The following is a 19,142-nucleotide window of genomic DNA, read 5'->3' on the forward strand; positions in this document are numbered from 1 at the left end:
CATGGATACTTACATTTTTCTAAAGGATGACTATAAAGATTTATTTCAATATAAGGAGTCTGCAATGGAGTTTCCAGGCGCAATGAGTGCTACGGTTTAAGTATTTGTCTCCTCCAAAACTCATGGCCCCTGGCATGTGGAGTGCCTCTATCTGAAGAACAAGAGGAACTCAGAGCTAGAAGCCTCTTTATGGGGATGACTCCAGGTCTTTTATTGATGAAGAAATAAATATGGCTTCCCGCGGTCCCCGGGGAGGGTCCCAGATCACCCCTCATTCAGTCTTCATCCTGCTCCTCCCAGGCAGACACAGGTCTCAAGGTGCGGTGCAGGGGAGCCACACTGTGTCCTGGAAAGTTCATTAGCTTGTGAAGTGGTGCAGCGCCTCTGGTCTGTTGCCGGTCCACGCTGCTCTCCTTGGGTGCAGCAGTCCCCCCCCTACCCCGCCCGCCCTCCTTGGGCCCAAGGTGCAGCTGGGAGCCGCGGTGTCTGCGTCAGCCTTTCCTGCAGCTGAGGGCTCCTCTGACTCCCACGGGGAGCAGGAAGCTGCTTTCCCGCTGCGCTTGATGTAAACAGTAAACACATCCCAGCACCTGCCGGGCCTCCCCGTTCCGCTGCTCCTGTCCCTGCCACAGCCCTGGGAAAAGGCTTGAGTCCCAGGGGTGTGCAGGCCACCAGCATCTGCCATGAGCCCACTGAGGAAATAATGGCGGCTGTGGGACTGCACGCATGCCTAAGTGTGCATGCATGTGTGTGAACACGTGCATGTGTGGGGTGTTGTGTTTGCACGTGTGGGATGTGTGTATGCATGTGTATCTGTGTATGTGTGTTTTTGTGCCTGTATATGTGTATATGAGTGTGTGTGTAGGGAGTGGTCCATGTGTGTTGCGTGTTTGTGTACATGTACACATGTGTATGTATGTACAGCATGTGGTGTGTGTATATCGTTTGTATGTGTGCATGTGTTTATGTGTGTAGTGTGTACAGATCATATGTGTACACGTGCATAGTGTGTGGTATATATGAATGCCCTGTGTGTGTGCATGCATGTGTATATGCTGTACATGTGTATGTATGCGTGCGGCCAGATTGACCCAAGGTCACTCAGAAGGTTTGTGAAATTAGCCCAGCCCGGCGAGCTTTCCATAAAGCCACAACCCTCTTGACAGCACCCGGCTCATCTTCCTTTCCAGACAGGTTGGGAGTGAGGCCTGAGGAATGGTGGGCGCCAGGCTGGCCAAGGGCTCCAGAGGTGGAGCCAGGGTTATTAAAGAAGTGGTGCACAGACGTGCAGGGCACCCCCAAAGCAGCCCCAGCAGGAGAAACAGAGCAGAGTGAAATGAGAAGAAGGGTAGTGGGAGGATCTGGAGAAGGGCCCCAGCTTTTTTGGGGCCCCAGGGGCTTCTCACAGGACCCTTCTGCCATGCCCCTCCTCCTTCTTCATCACAGCCTGCACTTCCATTCAAGGAAGGTAGAGCCCGCCCCATGGCACCTGTTCTGCTGGGCAGGGTCTGCTTTGGGCACTCAGCAATAATTGAACAGCAGGCAGCGTTCACTGAGAATGTGCCCTCGTGCCAGGCATTGTGCCGGGTACACTGCTCAGTTTACTCCTCAAGACAGCCCAGGGAGGCAAAGATAAAATGCACGTCCAGGGAGAACGCTGTGTGCTGAGCTGGGACTTATCGAGGCTCTGCCCAGGCTGCAGCTGGGATGAAGCCTGAGTTAGGGTCAGTCAGAACCTTGCCGTAAACCACTAGAGTTGACTGAAGAGACTACATTTCTAGGATGCTTAATCTCTTGACCAAAAAAAGGTACCGTGTCTGTTTGCCACGTTGAGGAACTGGGTTAGTGGCCTTGGGAACTGTGACAGTCACCTGACAACAAAACCAGTATGCAGTGGAGAGGCCAGAACCTATCCTGCACTCCTGGGTTCCCAATTGACTCCCCAAAGCTCAACGTGAGAAACTCACTTACTGAATATCTATAAAGCAATGAACACTTGCTGATTGTACCCTCTGCGCCAGGGACCTTAAATACACTATCTTGGGTGATTATATAGGCGCTAGGTGCAGCCGTTAAGAAAAGCTAAAGAATCAGAGAGACCTGCCACTTCACCACGAACTCTCAGATTCTCCATCAGAAAAGGGTTCTTGCAGGGATGAAGCCAGGCAGTGCGCAGCCTGTTTCCTCAGCCTAGATAGGGTTCCTCTTCCTCATGTTCGTCACATGGATCTGGCCTTGCACATTTATTTATATGACCATTTTCTTAATGTGTCCTTCCCCCTTAGATTGCAAAGCAGCTCACCCCTGCATCCTCAGCCCCTGGCACTGTGCACGGCACACAGAGAGTGCTTGGTGAAATAATTGGAGTATGAGCCAAAAAACCCCTGCTATGCTGCAACTGTGAATTCGAATGCAGCAGAATTGTTAGGGGACCCTGCACTGACGAATGAATGATTCTAGTGGTGGAGGTTTCAGGTCCTTTCACACACATATTTTGGACCAAGGTCCTTTTGGTTCCCCACATCCTGTTGCTCGGGCGGCTGCCGGCTTGGTTTACAGCCCACAGTCTTTGTCTCTTTGGCTTCGTTTAGCATCATCGCGTGCTTCTCTTCAATTAAAGTCTTAAGACTTTCAAGGACAGGACAAGCCACTTATGCCGGTGGCTTGGGTCCCACAGTATCATTAGTGGCTAAAAATCATGTCAGTCCTGTGAAACAGCCCTGTGACCACCTACCACAGTTACGGCCTTCATATTAAAAGTGGATATGTGTTTAAAAAGAGTCTCAAACATAGATTCTTCAGCACCAGGGCGTTTTCCATTTGCTATCTCTGAACACAGGTGTTTGGTGAAGCCCCGACGGTCTCAGTCTCAGGAGCATCTTTTTCAGCAATGCCCTGACGTTGGTTTTGGACCTGGGACCTACTTATTTCTAGATGCAGAGCCACCTAAGAGCTCAAATTGCACTTTAATCAGACTTCATCCCGCAGAATGCTCTCTTAATGAGGGTTAATGGTATTAATTACTGTCCCCTCCACTTCAGAATGTGCTCAAGAGGAGCTAATTGTCACATAATGCCCCAGGGCAGCTGAGGCCCTAGCAGAGCTCTGAGGAGTCTACCGCTCCCTCCGCCCGTCCCTCCGCCGCTGTCTCTGCCGCTCTCTCTGCCCCTCCCTACGCCGGTCCCTCCGCCCGTCCCTCCGCTGGTCCACCCCGCCATCGCCTTCCTCCCATTTCCTCCCACAGAGCTGTTGTGCTTCCTCTCCCCATTAGATAAAAGTGGGAGTTCGAGGGCATGGCGGCCTAACCTTCCAGGAGGACTTTGGGTTTTCCGCGTGGATGGCCAATAGGCTCACAGTTTGCTGACCTGCTCCGTGGATGACAAGGTACCATGCCTTCTCCTACTCAGTCGGTGTGACCAGTGCCTCTTTAGAGGACAGTCTGTCAATAGCTACCCAAATGAAAGACTCACAGGTAATGTGACCCAGTAATTTCCATTCTAGGAGTTAATCCCACATACTTTTATTTTTATTTTTTTGGTATACACCCACGAAGACTATGAAAGGGCACTTATTACAGCAAGGATGGAACAGCAAAAGGGTGGAAATAATCTAAATATCTGTCAGAGTGGACTGATTAAGTAAATAATGGTATATCTATAAAGTGGGGTAGTATGGAGAGAATACAAAATGAGGCCCGTCTGTGCTGATATGAAACAATATTCAAGTTACAAAATTAAGCAAAAAGAGCAAGAAGGTAGAACAGTATATATGTTCTAATGGCATGTTACCATTTGTGTAAAACACGCAGAATATGAGCAGGTGTGTGAGTGTATCTAAGTGTATCTACACCCCCTCTCCATACCCACTCACACACAAAGCAGCAGGCTGTGATGTAAATACCAGCACGTGCTGAGCTATGGAGTGTTGGCTCTGGTGGACTTTGCAGTGACAGACAAAGGGCCCTCTGATCCACGGTTAGTGGAAAAGTGTGTGTATCTTTGGCTGAGAGGAGGGGCTGGCTGATACTACCAAGCTTTCAGACAGAGCTCATGGCCCCATGTGTGACAGGGCAGGAGCACCATCATCTCAAGACAGTTCCAGCTCCCTTTCTAGCCTCATGCATTTCAAGGATATCACTTCTCTTCCAACTTCAAGCTGCCAGAAAGAGCAGACAGTAAAACCCATATAAGGCATCTCGGGCACAGAGGGTGGCGGGAAAGTCTCTTGGGTAATCACCAACTTCACACTCTCACAACAGGCCCCAGTAAAACAATGGACCCTAATAAGTCCATTCCTTTCCCTTTAGGTGCGCTAAGATAGGGAAGCTAAAAGCAGACTCGGGGTATGCCTGCAGCTGCAGGAAGATGTATGGGAACAGACATACAACTCTCCCTCCCAGATAAGTGGGACAAAAAGACACAGAAACATTCCAAGCCTGTGATAAGCTCTCCTGCCCTAAACCTTTGAATACTCTTGGTCTGTAAGAGAGAATGCCTCTGACCTAACTCAGCCAGAAGCTCCTCTCAGGTTTATTCTCCAAAATCAACCTGTCTTTGACTGTTGAACTGCTTTTCATGTTTCTTTCCTTTTTTTTTTTTTTTTTGAGACAGAGCCTCGCTCTGTTGCCCAGGCTGTAGTGCAGTGGCGCGATCTCAGCTCACTGTAAGCTCCGCCTCCCGGGTTCACGCCATTCTCCTGCCTCAGCCTCCCAAGTAGCTGGGACTACAGGTGCCCGCCACCACGCCCGGCTAATTTTTTTTTCTTTTTTTTTGTATTTTTAGTAGATACCGGGTTTCACCGTGTTAGCCAGGATGGTCTTGATCTCCTGACCTCATGATCCACCCGCCTTGGCCTCCCAAAGTGCTGGGATTACAGGCGTGAGCCACTGCACCCGGCCTCTTTCCTCTTTCTTCAATTCTTACACTGTGGAAGTAGAGCACAAATCCAGCACTGGGCAGGGCAGGAAGCCATCCTTTGGGAAAAGGCTGAGTGAGGCCCTGACAATCATGTCTCCATGTTAGTGTGCTGGGAAAAAGGGAGTGAGTGTGTAGAAAGGATCTTTAGCTATCTTTACCAGTTTTTAAACTTAGGTTACTCTAACGCCATCCTGCCCAGTACATCAGTCACACCAGCCATGTGTGGCTATTTAAATGGAAATGAACATTGAATACAATAAAATATTCAGTTCTTCAGTTGCACCAGCCACATTTTGAGTGTTTAGTAGCCTGGTGGCTTAGTGTGACTATGGACTACTCCTACTGGGAGATCACAGATCTAGAACTTTCCATCATTGCAGGAAGTTCTACTGGATGGTGCTCTAAAGCATAAGTATCAAGTTTCCATCACTTAATTACTGTTTATTAAAAACCTGCACAGGTTTTTATGAGTTCTGAAAAAGTGTGCTTGTCGTGAAACTAAGACCAAGTGAAATGGTATTTAAAAAATGGTTTACTTTTACCCTCATACTTTTCATTTCTTTGCAGTGCAGATGTCATTGCTTTGCAACAGACATCAAATCCCAGAGCCGTGATGTTCTCTTCTTGGGCCGTAAGTGGGGTCCCATGACACGTGAAAGGATCTTGGCAGAACCATCTTGGAGACATGAATGTCAAAGGGCTCTGGGATGTTAGGGTGGGGGAGTCTGCCGTTTCTCAGGCCACCCTGGGCTTTGGCTAGACATAATCTGAAGTGGGTAAGGAGAGTCTGTGGAAACTGGGGCACCTTTGGTAATGAGAAGGCAAGTCTGTGGAGGGCACCCTGAAGCTAGTAGTTTGTTCGAGGGGACACTCAGGAGGAGGATGACGTCGTGGGGAGTGCAGAACTGTCCAGGGCACATCAGCCTGTGACTGTCTCTGTCTGTCCCAATTTGTATCAGTTTGCTGTGTACAGACACAGGCTGGGGGGTGTGCTGGTGGCCAGAAGACACCTGGAAACCACAAACCTTCTTGGCCATTGATGATCCAAGCCACTGGGAATCCTGGTAAAACTTGGATGCCTGACCTGGTCTATGCAGTGTGAGATTTTATGAATTTCTGTGGTCTAACCCCAAACTGTCAGACGGCGTATTCTTAAAATTCAAGTTAAATTCATCCCATCTCAGTTGAAGTCTGCTTCCTCTGATCGTGTTCTTACCACAATTTAGAAGTGGGTTACTTGCAATCTTCAACCAATAATCTTTCACATCCTTACACAATTTAAATTTCTCTTTAGAGCTTTCCCTACTCTTTAATCTTTTTCTTATTTACCCTGTTTTATTTCTTCATGTCGGCTTTTCCTTCTCGGCATTTACCCCATTTTTATGCCATGGTTTTCATCCAGTCATTGGCCTGACAATTTTTCAGTCCTTCCAGTGAGGACTAGGCGGGGTGGATGATGTCCAGGCTCTAATATTAGCAGTGGGACCTGGACTCCAGCTATCTCAGCTTCAAAATTAGGATGTTGAAATAGTTCATTTGTAAGATCCTGTTTTCGCTCCAGCAACCAAATTAGCAAGTCAGTTCAAGGGCAACAGCTTTATTTCATTATATAAAATCTATTACTAAAGCAAAGAATTTATTAAAACAGATGCAAGATACTATACAGTGTACATGGATTAATAAAAAGCTAGTGTACTGATGATACATTCATTGCTTACTAATTGTCAAACTAGAATACTCTTTAACTGTTACATTTTAAATTTGACAACTAGTACTGATGAGAGGAAGAGTCCAACTTGGAAAGACTGTGGAGGGCGTCAAGAGTGAATTTCAGTTATATACAAACTTGGTGTGGATTAAAGCTATGGAAAGTTGTGACGAACACCCAGCTAGGTGTCCAGCCTGGGAAAGGCATAACAGCACACGCAGTGGTTAGCGGGTTTGCGGCATCAGCTCACCTGCACACTGCTAAATTCCTTCCCCTGTGGGCTTCTTCAGGCGGGCAATGGTGAATCTTTTCTTTGGTGAGTTGGGGTCCTCTCCATCCCAGAGAGACTCAAGCATGGTTCTTCAGAAAGGCATTACTTTTTCTTTGTTGCCTTTTTCTCTTTCTTTCCTTTCCTTTTCCCTTTGTCCTTTGCCTTTTCTGCGCTGCCTCCTGTTATCGCCAAGGCACGTTTTTTACCCAGAGGGGTTTTGGCATACCAGTTCTGAAATACAACAGAAGTTTCGGAAAAGGTCAGAATGACACCAATTCACCGCAATACTCTTAAAAATAAAGAAAAGCCTGCTAAGCAGGAAGGGGCAAGCAGCCATTGTACTTTGGGCATTTAAGGTATGCTTAATACAAGCTCTTTCTCAGTAGGTTTTCCAGACTGTTTTTCTGCATGATTTGAAACTTCCACCTATATTTCTGCATGATTTGTTAACTCAGGGAGTTAATAATTTCAGAGAATCTCAGGCTAAATCTAACCAGCCATCCTTCCCAACAAAGTCACCTGTTTTTCCGGGCATCCTACTGTGTCCGGGGGTTGGGTTTTCTTGGTAATGTGAAGGATGCTCATGGTTCACATGTGGCCATGTTCAATGAACAGTGGGCGGCCATTCAACTACTCTGGGGGAGTTGCTGTTGAAACCACGGTAGAAATAATGGAGCCCAAATACTAACCAAGAACTTGGTGATTGTAACTGGCCCCACAATGGCATTTTTCTCAACCTTTGCATTTTATTTGAAACCTAAGAGACATTTGGGTTTATAAACTTTATAGTAGCAATATTTCATTGCAGGATTATATTACATGTTATTTATCAATTCTCCTATTAATGGATATATGACATCTGAATTTTTGGTTATTATGAAAAATGCTGAAGTTCACAATTTTTACACATCTCCTTGTATCTACATGAGAGAACCTCTTTAGGGCACACATGTAGAAATAGAATTCCTGGGGTTGTAGGGTTTGAACATCTTCAATTTTACTTGATATTGCTAAATTGCTCTCTGAAGGGCTATAAGTGGGAAACTCTCTCAGTCTTTGTCTTTTTTTTTTTTTGAGACTGAGTCTCACTCTGTAGCCGAGGCTGGAGTGCAGTGGCACAATCTCAGCTCACTGCAACCTCCACCTCCTGGATTCAAGTGATTCCCCTGCCTCAGCCTCCTGAGTAGCTGGGATTACAGGCGTGTGCCACCACACCCAGCTAATTTTTGTATTTTTAGTAGAGACAGGGTTTCACCATGTTGGCCAGGCTGGTCCTGAACTGCTGACCTCAAGTGATCTGCCCGCCTCGGCCTCCCCAAGTGTAGGGATTACAGGCATGAGCCATGGCGCCCGGCTTCACATGTCGTAAAATGTCTCTTTTCTCCTGTCTCTTGTATGCCAGTTCAGCTGGATACAAATATTAGGCAGACAGTTGTTTTTCCTTAGTACTTTGTAGATATTATTTCACTATCTTCTGGCACCTATGGTTGTTAAAGAGATGTCTGATTTCCCAATTGTTTCTTTGTAGGTAATCTGGTAGCTTTTAAGCCTGGCTTTTAATCTTGTTCTTAAGTTCCCAACAATATATCTAGGTATAGATTTATTTGTTCTGCTGGTTGCTAGGAGTTTATTAGTTAATAAATTATTTTACTTGGAATTGATTTTTAATCCATCTTTAATTCAGGAAAATTCTCAGTAATAATATCTTTAAACAATTGTTCCTCTGATACTTATTGTATTCTTTTCTTCTAGAACTTCCATTAATGAAGGTCAGGGTCTTCAACCCACCTTTGATGGATCTTTATTTATATTTTTATGGATTTTACCTTCTTGTTTTTTTGTGCTGACTATTGGGGGGTACTCCCCAGGACCATCTTCTGGTCCACAGATTGCTCTTTGACCATGTTTAGTTTAGAGTTCATACCTCTTTCATTTCCTTTGCCATTTTATACTGATTACCATATTTTTAATTTCTAAGCTTTCTTTCTTTTTCTTTGCAATTCAGACCACAGCTTCTGACTCCCTAAGCTTTCTTTTTGTAATATTTTTTTATAATTATCTCTTCTCATTTCATTTTTTTTCCAAAATGTTCTGTACATTTCTAATGGAAGTCATGCTCTCAGTTATTTTTTGAACATCTTAATTATATTAATTTAAACATTTTATCAGATTGTATTTAGCACTAGATTTCCTAAAATGTTTTGGAATTTTGATTTTCAGATTTGTTTGTGTGTGTGTGTGTGTGTGTGTGTGTGTTTTGAGACGGAGTCTTGCTCAGGCACACATCACCACACCTGGCTAATTTCTGTATTTTTAGTAGAGGCGGGGTTTTGCCACACTGTTCAGGCTGGTCTCGAACTCCTGACCTCAAGTCATCCACCTGCCTTGCTCCCAATGTGTTGGGATTACAGGTGTGAGCCACCATGCCTGGCCAAGATTCATTATGAGTGGGAAGTTTTGTTTTGGGCTCTGTCTCTCTCTCCTTATTCTTTCCTCCAAAGCAGTTCTACAGCTGCTTCTGTAAGATCCTCTAAACTCAAATACAGAACCAGGTCTTATAATGATGTTTTTGATTGATGCTTCCCTTAACGCTTCCTGGTGATATTAGGGATATCAAAGATCCGGTCATAAAAGAAGCAGGTATTATCATTTTATCTTTCACAAACTGTTCTTTTTGTTTTTGTTTTTGAGACAGAGTCTTGTTCTGTCACCCAGGCTGGAGTGCAGTGGCACGATCTTGGCTCACTGCGACCTCCGTCTCCCAGGTTCAAGGATTCTCCTGCCTCAGCCTGGGACTACACACGTGCACTACCACACCTGGCTAATTTTTGTATTTTTAGTAGAGACAGGGTTTTGCCATGTTGGTCAGGCTGGTCTCGAACTCCTGACTTCAAGCAATCTGCCTGCCTTGGCCTCCCAAAGTGCCGGTCTTACAGGCATGAGCCACCGTTTCAGCCAACTCTTAAACTCTCTTTGATTTCTATCCTTTATTTTTCTCTATGCTGCATTCTAGGCAATTTTCTTTGCTCCCTTTTTCAGTTCTTTCGTTTTCTCTTTAGTTTTGTCCAATCCACACACAATTTATTCACTGAGTTATTTATTTATTTATTTTTTGAGATGGAGTTTCGCTCTTGTTGCCCAGGCTGGAGTGCAGTGGCATGATCTTGGCTCACTGCAACCTCCGCCTCCTGGGTTCAAGCAATTCTCCTGCCTTAGCCTCCCGAGTAGCTGGGATTACAGGCATGTGCCACCACGTCCAGCTAATTTTGTATTTTTAGTAGAGACGGAGTTTCTCCATGTTGGTCAGGCTGGTCTCGAACTTCCGACCTCAGGTGATCTGCCCGCCTCAATTCACTGAGTTTTTAATTTTAATGACTATATATTTTTTTCACTATCAAAATTTCTATTTGGTTCTTTTTCGAATTTGCCTGTTTTTCCTCCCTAATGTTTCTGGTCTTCAATTTAAACATACTTATCTTGTAGTCTCTTCCAGAATGTCCTTATATCTCAGCTTCTTGGTAGTGCTATTCTGTTATTTGCATTTGCTGACTCTCCTTGGGATAGATTATTGCTTGTGACTCATAATTTTTTTATTATGAACTCATCTTTAGCAAGGCTGGTATTTCCTGTAGGAATCCTATGTACCCTGACTTGGCTAAATTTCCATACAGAGTGGTTTTTAATTTTGCTTTTGATGTGACTTCCGGGGTTTTAATGATACCATATCATTTTAAAAAATCATATTAATATTTCAACTTGAGATTCTGGGACCGTGGAGGTAGTATAGATTTGGAAATTTGACGTGCATGGTGTAGGCTTGGGTTTTGATTTCTTATGGGCCACTTTTATTCCCCACCTAGATCCCTGAGAAGATCACAAGTTCCTTGATGCTTCCCCATGGCAACCTATAAAGTGTCCCAACTTTGTGCAGTTCCAGCATTCTGTCTCTCATGGGCCTCCCCTTGCCTTTCTGTTTGGATCTGATACACCCCTAGGCCACCCATGTATTAGCTCATATAGTTGTTCCTGTCTTTGAGATGTACTTCTTTGTTAGTGGCACTGGGGGATTCCCTCTTCCTTCTTTTAGCCTTGGCTCTGTTTTTAATGTAAGGTGAGGTGGACATGTACTTAAGGCGATGAACTCCTAATTTATCGAGACCCTGTATAGAATATAGTTAACGAAGTTCGCTTTGGGGAAAGGTATGAATTTCAGCTCTGCTACTTTCTAGTTGTTACTTGCCTCTTGTATTGTTTATTTTATTGCTGCTGCAGCAAATTTCTGGAAACATGGTGGCTTTAAACCACACATTTATGATTTCACAGGGCTGTAGTTCAGAAACCCGGAACGGGCCTCACTGGGTGACAATCAAGGTGTCTGCAGTGCTGTGTCCCTTTCTGGAGGTTCCAGGTGAGAATCTTTCCCTTGCCTTCTGCGGCTCTCAGAAATCACCTGCTTTTCTGGCTTGTGACCCCTGCTCCACCTTTGGATAGCATTGCTGGGCTACCTGGAGTACCAACGTGCCCTTCTCAGACTGCTCTCTCTGCTTCTCTCTTACGACTCCCTCTTCTGCTTTTCATGATTACATTGGACTCACCGGGATAATTCGGGATAATCTATCTTCAGGTCAGCTGACTAGCAGGCTTACTCCATCGGCAGCCTTAATCCCCCTCTGCCATGTAACCTCACTTATTTTCAGGTTCCAGGGATGAGGATGTAGACCTTGAGGGGCCATTATCCGGCCTACCATGCCTCTCCATATCCCAGTTTCCTCATGTGCAAAACAGGGGATTATGAGTCTAAATGAGTCAGTACAGTGGCTGGCACATAATAAGAAGTCAATAAGTATTAGCTAACATTATTAGACTTACTATCATTGTTATCATACATATTCTCTCCATCGTGTCTGTGGAGCAGGGTAGAACATGTTTGGAGAATTTGCAAGGTCTTCATCTGAGATAATGTTGTCGGAAGCACAATTAGGTGAAATTTCTCAGAGTTTCCCTCATTAGAAGGAACCATAGCAATGGTATCACATTATTCAGGAGAGTGTGAGGGTGTCATTCCATCTATCCACGTGTTTAATGAATGTGTCCCTAAACAGATTTATTAAACATCTACTTGGGGCCAGTCACAGGGCCAAGCACTGGTGCTGTAATGGAAGCACAAAGGGATTGGGTGGAAAGGGTAATGATGGGAAAGTGATGCAGTTTCTTTTGAAAATGAATAGAGCAAACAAATACACCAAGAATGGATGTGTGAAGCATATGCATTCTCATCCCGGGTCATAAAAGGGTAGTAATTCCTTTTCTTGAATAGTATGATCAGACCTCAAGCACCTATAGATAGAAAAACTTCTAGAGATTACTTCGGAAAGTTAAAGGCTCAGCCACGAGAAAGGATAGGCTTCCACACCCTATCATCTAACTCCTCAAAATAGGAGGAAAATTAATATTTTAGAAAGGAGAAAAAAATGGGGAATTTCAGAAAAGAATATGATGTATCATTTGAAGAGGATAATATCAGCAATTATGAACAGGTTTAAACAGTTAACGAGAATATTACTAATAATTCAAATGCTTGGTAAACACTCAGCTAGAGTTAAATTTTTGTTTCAGCCTTGCTAGAGCAGGGTCAGCAAAATATGGCTGATGGGCCAAATTTGGCCTGTTGTCTGTTTTAGCAAATAAAGTTTTATTGGAACCCATCCATATGCATTCATTTCTGTATTGTGTATAGGTGCTTTTGTACTATGATGCACAACTGAATACCTGTGATAGAGACTGCATGGCTCTCAAAGCCTAAAATATTTACTATCTGGACCTTTATGGAAAAAGATTGCCAACTCCTGTGCGAGACCATTACTTCTGAAATCATTATTATGACTATTTTTCACCTTTCTAATGCTTCACTGAAGAATTAGGGCAAACCAGGAAGGAATCATAGTTTTAGATTTGATGGAAAAGTGACATGTTGCAGAGGGAAGTTTGCCTGATGTTGAGCAGGCTCCCAGAGACAGGCTTGGCTGAGAATTTTAATGCTCCTTCTGGTGACTGCACAGCCAATATTGTGGTGGTCTTCAGTTGTATGCATATAATCTCTTACCTTTGGAGTTGGTCAAGGAAACTTCCTTTAGAAAGACAACACCACCGTATTTATTTTTGCTTAAAGGAGAGCAGGCAGAGTTTGAGGAGTGCCTGCTGGCCTGGGCACTCCTATAAGAGAGGGTGTTGGAAGAGATGATTCTCAAAGTTTCCTTCAGATCCAAAAAGTTCTGTGAGTAGGTCAGAATGTATTCAAACATTGGAAAACTAAATTTTGATGAGTTATCTTGTGGCTTCCTATCGCAAATGAACTGAAACTGAAAAACAAAGTGTTCCATGACAACTGTGGGCCCCAAACAGCATTGGCTTGAACTATACTATTTGGGGAATGATTTCTCTATGCAAAACTTATTCCATAATACCAAACATGAAGTAAAAACCAAAATAAGTTTATGTGTCTATGTGAATCCAATGGTTTTGAAGCTGCTACTCAATTCTGCAATTGGGCTGTTAATATATAAGGCCACACACCATGGTTTTCCTAAAATTTGGAAGACACATGCTTTACTGCCAAAATCCCAAAGATTTTGTCATCGAAAATTTCAGGTTTCCAAATTTCACTGTATATGGCAGAGTTCCAATTCATGAAAACCATGGAACTGCAGAGGGAGGAGGTAGTGTGAGGAGTGTCTGCTGCTAAGAATTGGTCATCAGGGTGTTCCATTTACCTTAAAGCTCTCTTCTTCCTCTTTGTACACTGGATTCATGCTGGCTATCGCCATAATAAACTCAACTGCAGTGAGAGGTTTATGAATTTGCTGCCGTATTCTCTGATCTGTGAGCACGCCTTTAACCACTTCGACTATATGTCCTTGGGTGAAGCCGTCAGTGACCTTCGCCAGGCAGCTGACATTCAAGGCACTGGTGAGGACTCCTCCATTGCGTTCAATGATTTGCTTCCACAGAACTGTTGTATCCAGAAAAGACACAGAGAACAGGGGTTACCACTGAGAAATCAGTGCCAGTTTCCCTCTCGGTTGAAAGTTGCATCTCATCAAGAAAGGAATACACAGAAGTCTACTCTAACTTATTTGTAACTCAAATGAACCGAAGCCAAGTAACTAAATGCTTTCCTCTAGAGAATTTTCAACCATAAGCCATACATATCAATGACCCTGAGGTCTACAGATCCGCAAGTGCCCTGCAAATTAACAAGGAGAAACACAAAACCACCGTCAGTATAGTTTTAAGGTGGTACCTGTAAAGATGTTGACAATCTTTCAACACTGGAAATTTTCATAGGGTGTATAATGGCATCTCTTCTCATCAGAATATTGTATTTCCCAAGTAATTTGGATAAGTAGTTTAACTTATTTTTTTAGATATAAAGTTAATTTCTCACATTATTTTTACATCTGGAATCAGAATGCAGATTCCAATTTTTATCAGCTACTGCCAGGGTCAGTTCCCTTCCAGTGGAAGACACTATATTACACATTTTATTAAATACAGCAATTTGACCCTTATTCTTTCCCCCTCAGCAACTGTAAACACGCATTGGTTGACTAGAGTCCTTCAGATGAGTGCCTGGGTGTTCTCTGGTTTGTGGGACCTGGAGAAAATGAGATATTTCAATCTGAACACAGGGATGCTGTGAAAATGAATTATGAAATAATTCTGGATGCTTAACTTTAGAGATGGAATGAACTCCTGTACAGTCCTTAAAATCATTCTGTATTTGGAGAATTACCTCTATGCTGTAAAGGGAGCACAAGGGAAGTAAAGGAGACTTGCTGTTACTTATTTAATTATATTGAGATGGTGGAGAAGGGTGAAGGGTGTTTACAAGAGCATCTGTCAGTCTCAGCACTGGGATAATCTGGTCAAATATTTCTAAACCATTTTGACTTTACTTGAGGAACACTTGAAACCATTTTTTAAAAATGACCATGACTACCTGATCTGAGCATTGTCAGGCCTGGTAAGGGGTTAATTCTGAGTCTGTTAAATGACTACATCATACAAGTATGTTGATCCAAAAATGGCTGATCAAATGAAAAGATCTACTTACTCTAAAGGAATAAAATGGCCTATAATGTAACTATGAACCATGCTGGAGAATCTGGCTTTTGGACCATAAGCAATTCCAGCAGTTCACTCCCACTGTCCTCTTTTGGGGGGTCCTTGGCCCTGTGGGTGAGCTGAGCTGCTGGGAAAGGGTGAACTGTACCTTAGGGCCTGCCAATTTCTCTGAGCTGTAGATGCATAGGCATCCAGGGTTCGGAGACCTGCTGTGAAACCAAGGAGAGCCACAGGGACCCCAAATTGGCCTAAAGTATCATTAAATCCCTGATCTACTCTGCTCCTTCCTTGGTGGGTTTCTTTGAGCTTGAGCCCCAAACTAGTCTTATCCGTAAAACAGGCACAGAAGGATTGACTTCTCAGTGCTGCTGTGAAAAACAAGCTCAAAAGTGTTTGTAAAGCGCTTGGAAGTGCAGCAGCCCGGCATTTGGTGGGGACTTGACTTTCTGTAGCTATGTTACTGTTATTACAATAATAATGATTGTTCTTCGTTCCATCTTGCACTGAAGTTTCCTAACCCTCATTAAAACATCAATTACAAAAGATAACACAAAATAAGCTACAGAGTGTTTCAAAGCCTGTTTGTGTAGCGATGGATGGCAGCCGGTGAAGATTATCCTTATCTAAATATAACTGTTGCAGAGTTAGAGATCAGAAAACATAACCCATGGTAAAAATGATCAACAACAACAACAACAACTAGCCCACATCTTCACTTGAGATCCGGTGTGTCATCTGTCCAAATTTATAACATCTAAACAAAGTAGCAGCAGGTCTGAGTGGTGACTCTGGAAGCTGAGAAGGAAACATGATTTATGAGAGAGTCACAGGTAAGGCCCCAAAAGCTGAAGTCAACTTCCCAGGCTGGGCTGCCCGCACGCGGACTCAGTTCTGGGCACGCATGAGCAAAATTCCTGCCCGTGGTGCAAAAGGGAACCATCAGTGGGAAGGGGTGAGGGCCATGTGCTCCCTGGCAACCAATAACTAACTCTCTCCCTGGCTTCTCTGTGAAGCCTCAACAGTCACAATCTTGGAAGTTTTCTGCGCAAATCATCCAACCTTCTTGCAGGAGTAATCACTTGATGAGTAGAGATTCATTAGTAACAGAGTACAGTTACTGTACTGGGAAAGGGTGAACTGTACCGTGGGGCCTGCCAGTTCCTCCGAGCTGTGGACAATTAGGCATCAAGGCTTTGAAGACCTGCAGTGAGACCAACAGGGGCCAGAGGGACATGTAAACCTGCTGCTGCCCATTTAACGCGTAGGATATTTGGTATTCACGGAGAGTTTCGGTCAAGATTCCTCTGAATACGTGACTCATTGGTTACCCTCCATAGATCACCATTTTTACTGGAGTTGCAGCAAGAGAACTCGGTGAGGCAGTCCCAGCTGTGGTGGGACCTGCCCACCTTCCCGCTCATCTGAAGACCCAGAGAAAGCGATGCAAAACCAGGCTTGGCTTCCTTCCTGCGGCTGATTAACTCGAGCTGTTGGTCTTTCAAAGAATCGCTTCTATTGCTTTTACACAACCACCCACTCATGGGTTCTTGGCCCTTAAATAGCTGCTCTGGGGCCCACGGTGGTGTCAGGTGTGCAGGGAGGCACAGCATGGTGGGCTTGGTGGAGACTGGAGCCGGCAGTGAACATGGGAGCCCCAGAGGCTGTGGGGTCTCTGGCCCAGGAGTGCAGTGGGGAGCACAGACGCACTGCAGTCTTGGGGTGTGGCGATGGCTGTGTTGGTGAAGACTGAGGCTAGGGGCCCCAGAGTGTTGAGGGCAGCGGAGGGGCTCTCCAGGCCAAGTGCTGAATTTTACTTTCCTCTTTTGGACGCAAAAGGCTCCTCACATCTTCAGACCAATCTACATTCTCTTTCCCTTCTTTGGATGAAAGAGAATCTGGCCTTTGGCTTCCCTTCATCTGCTGTCGACATTCCCAGTGGATTCTGTCTTGGCTGGTGCTCGAGATGACGCAGTCTCTGAACATTCATTTTTATCTGGAGTTTTCCAAAAGCCTGAGAGGTGAATAATGTGATGTGGGTGAGATTCTGACCCTCTGAAGCCTGGAATTGCAGAAAAGTCTGAAGACAGACCCTGGACCCATCTGACCAGACACTGGGTCCGGGTGGGCCTGTGATGAATTGGGTTATTAGCGAAATGGACCCCATGGAGAGAGGCAAGAGGAGGAGGGCACTGGGAATGTGGAGAAAAGGAAGCCCGAAGGGATTTCTGGGGACCAGAGAGGGCATCCGTCAGCCTGGGGGGTGGATTTTCTTTGCAGAGACAGCTTAGTTTAGGGGAAAGAAGGAGAGATTGAATGATGTTTGGTGAACCTGAGGGCTGTGTTTCCTCTACAAATCCACCCTTCACTTCTCAGCACTCTCTGCCCCCATGTGGCCTGGAGGAATTTGAGGAGTGGGGCCGCGGGGACTGCTGCACACCTTCGAGCTCCATTGTGGGTGGAGAGACGACCAAGCCGCTGTCTATGTTTCGGATTGGCAGCCCTTGCTTTGTGGACTGGAAGAGACCACTTTTGATCACTGCAAAGACAAGAACAGTCTTTCTGTAAGACAGATGTCCCAGCCACTGTGGTTATGAAAACTTCAAGGTCACTGGAGGAAATGCTGGATGAGGGGTGATGACGTCGGCCAGAATGGCGGTCTGAACACATCACTCCCCAAGACAGAAATATTGAGGAGTACGTGCTTCAGTGGGCAGAACCCAGGGCCCCAGAGAAGTGTCTGGTGCAGCTTTATCATTTGCCCACAGGTGGAGGGACGCTTTCTCTCCTTCCTCTCCCATCACGATGCTGTGAGGAGATTCAGGTAGGAATCTGCAGTGTGATCTGAATTCTAAGAGATGCGTGATGTTTTATCAAAAGAAAAAAACTGCCGACCATCCATCAATAGCTTCATTTTTAAAGGGCCTATAGTTTTGTCAAACAGTAGAAACCATTCTGTCCAGAGTCCAGAATAATGCTCCAGCCCCTTTGAATTAATAATACTCTACTTTATTCCATTAACATAGCTTAAAATATAGATACAATAAAAAAAAGGAAGAAAAAAAGAAGAGCGTATGAGAGGAGAGAGGGGTAGTCCTGCTAAGGCCAGGGGTGTGGAACCCCCGGCATTGGCTGTGTGGGCTGCGGCGAGACTGTGGTGTGCCTGCCCGTCTCGTGCTGTCTCCTTTCTCGGCTGGACAGCCCTGTCCCCTTCATCCATGTTTCTCATTCTGGCCAACATGACCTGGCTGGAGGAAATGTTGGCCTCTTCTGGGTCTAGTCCTTAAGATCTTCTGTGACTCCTCCATCCTGTCTTCCCTCGCTGCTTTTGATGCTGGCTGGGTGCGAAGTGTTCGTGGGGGGCGTTTTGAGGCCCTAAAATATGAAGAAGGCACTAGATGGATGCAGAAATAGCTGGGCCGAAAGTCTTCCTGTATTTTGTGTATAACATTGATTTAGAAAGCCAGGATCACAATTTATCAAGACAGAAATAAGCACATGTTGCAAACACAGTGGCTAATAAGCTAGCTGTTTATAGCATGCAGGGAGTAGATGGTTGTTCTTCCAGCCAAAAAAATTGAGCAGCAACTTACGAACAGCCAGAGAGGACCGTATATGCCCTCTGCTTTGCGGTGCTCACGTGATTGGAGAAGGAAGAACAGAAACCAAGTGTGACCTAATCACTGTATTACTACCATTCATGCTGACCACCACCACCACTGCCACCACGGCCACCACCACTGCCACCACAGCCACCAACACTGCCACCACAGCCACCACCACTGGCACCAGCACCTCTGCTGCTCCTGCCACTGACCGCCATCATCTCCAGTGTCAAATGTGACCTTTGCCACCATTCCCAACACCCTCCCCAGAGCCACCCACACCACCATCAACACAGTCACCCTATCTCCCCCCTCCTCAGTATCACGCCACACTGCCTCCACCCCTACTGCCAGCAAGCACTTCTGTCTCCATTAGCACATGCTGTCACCTCCCGCCAACCCCCTCACCATCTCTAACACCGACAGCACCATCGCCATCCTACCTCCAAGTCCTCACCGCTCCCCACCAGTGCAGTGTTACGGCGGCCCCGCCATGAGCCACCCCTGTGCATTCACACCCA

The 19,142-nt window shown here is 45.2% G+C and overlaps 1 protein-coding gene across 8 annotated transcripts in view; it reads right to left on the reverse strand.

The window, feature by feature from the left end:
- Window positions 1-6,493: 6,493 nt before the first annotated feature.
- The window catches only part of IQCA1 (IQ motif containing with AAA domain 1), a 178,892-nt gene continuing 166,243 nt past the window's right edge, over window positions 6,494-19,142 (reverse strand). For 7 of the 8 annotated variants that reach the window (XM_063645773.1, XM_055291068.2, XM_063645774.1 and 4 more), the window contains 2 exons: window positions 13,666-13,904; window positions 6,494-7,126 (listed from right to left, as the gene is read on the reverse strand). In XM_063645773.1, coding sequence (XP_063501843.1) covers window positions 6,998-7,126; window positions 13,666-13,904 — 368 coding nt within the window. In that variant the 3' untranslated portion in view covers window positions 6,494-6,997. The remainder of the gene's footprint in view (window positions 7,127-13,665; window positions 13,905-19,142) is intronic. The other variant, XM_063645776.1, reaches the window with a different exon arrangement.

This window comes from Symphalangus syndactylus, chromosome 8 (assembly GCF_028878055.3).
Source record: "Symphalangus syndactylus isolate Jambi chromosome 8, NHGRI_mSymSyn1-v2.1_pri, whole genome shotgun sequence".
Lineage (NCBI taxonomy): Eukaryota > Metazoa > Chordata > Mammalia > Primates > Hylobatidae > Symphalangus > Symphalangus syndactylus.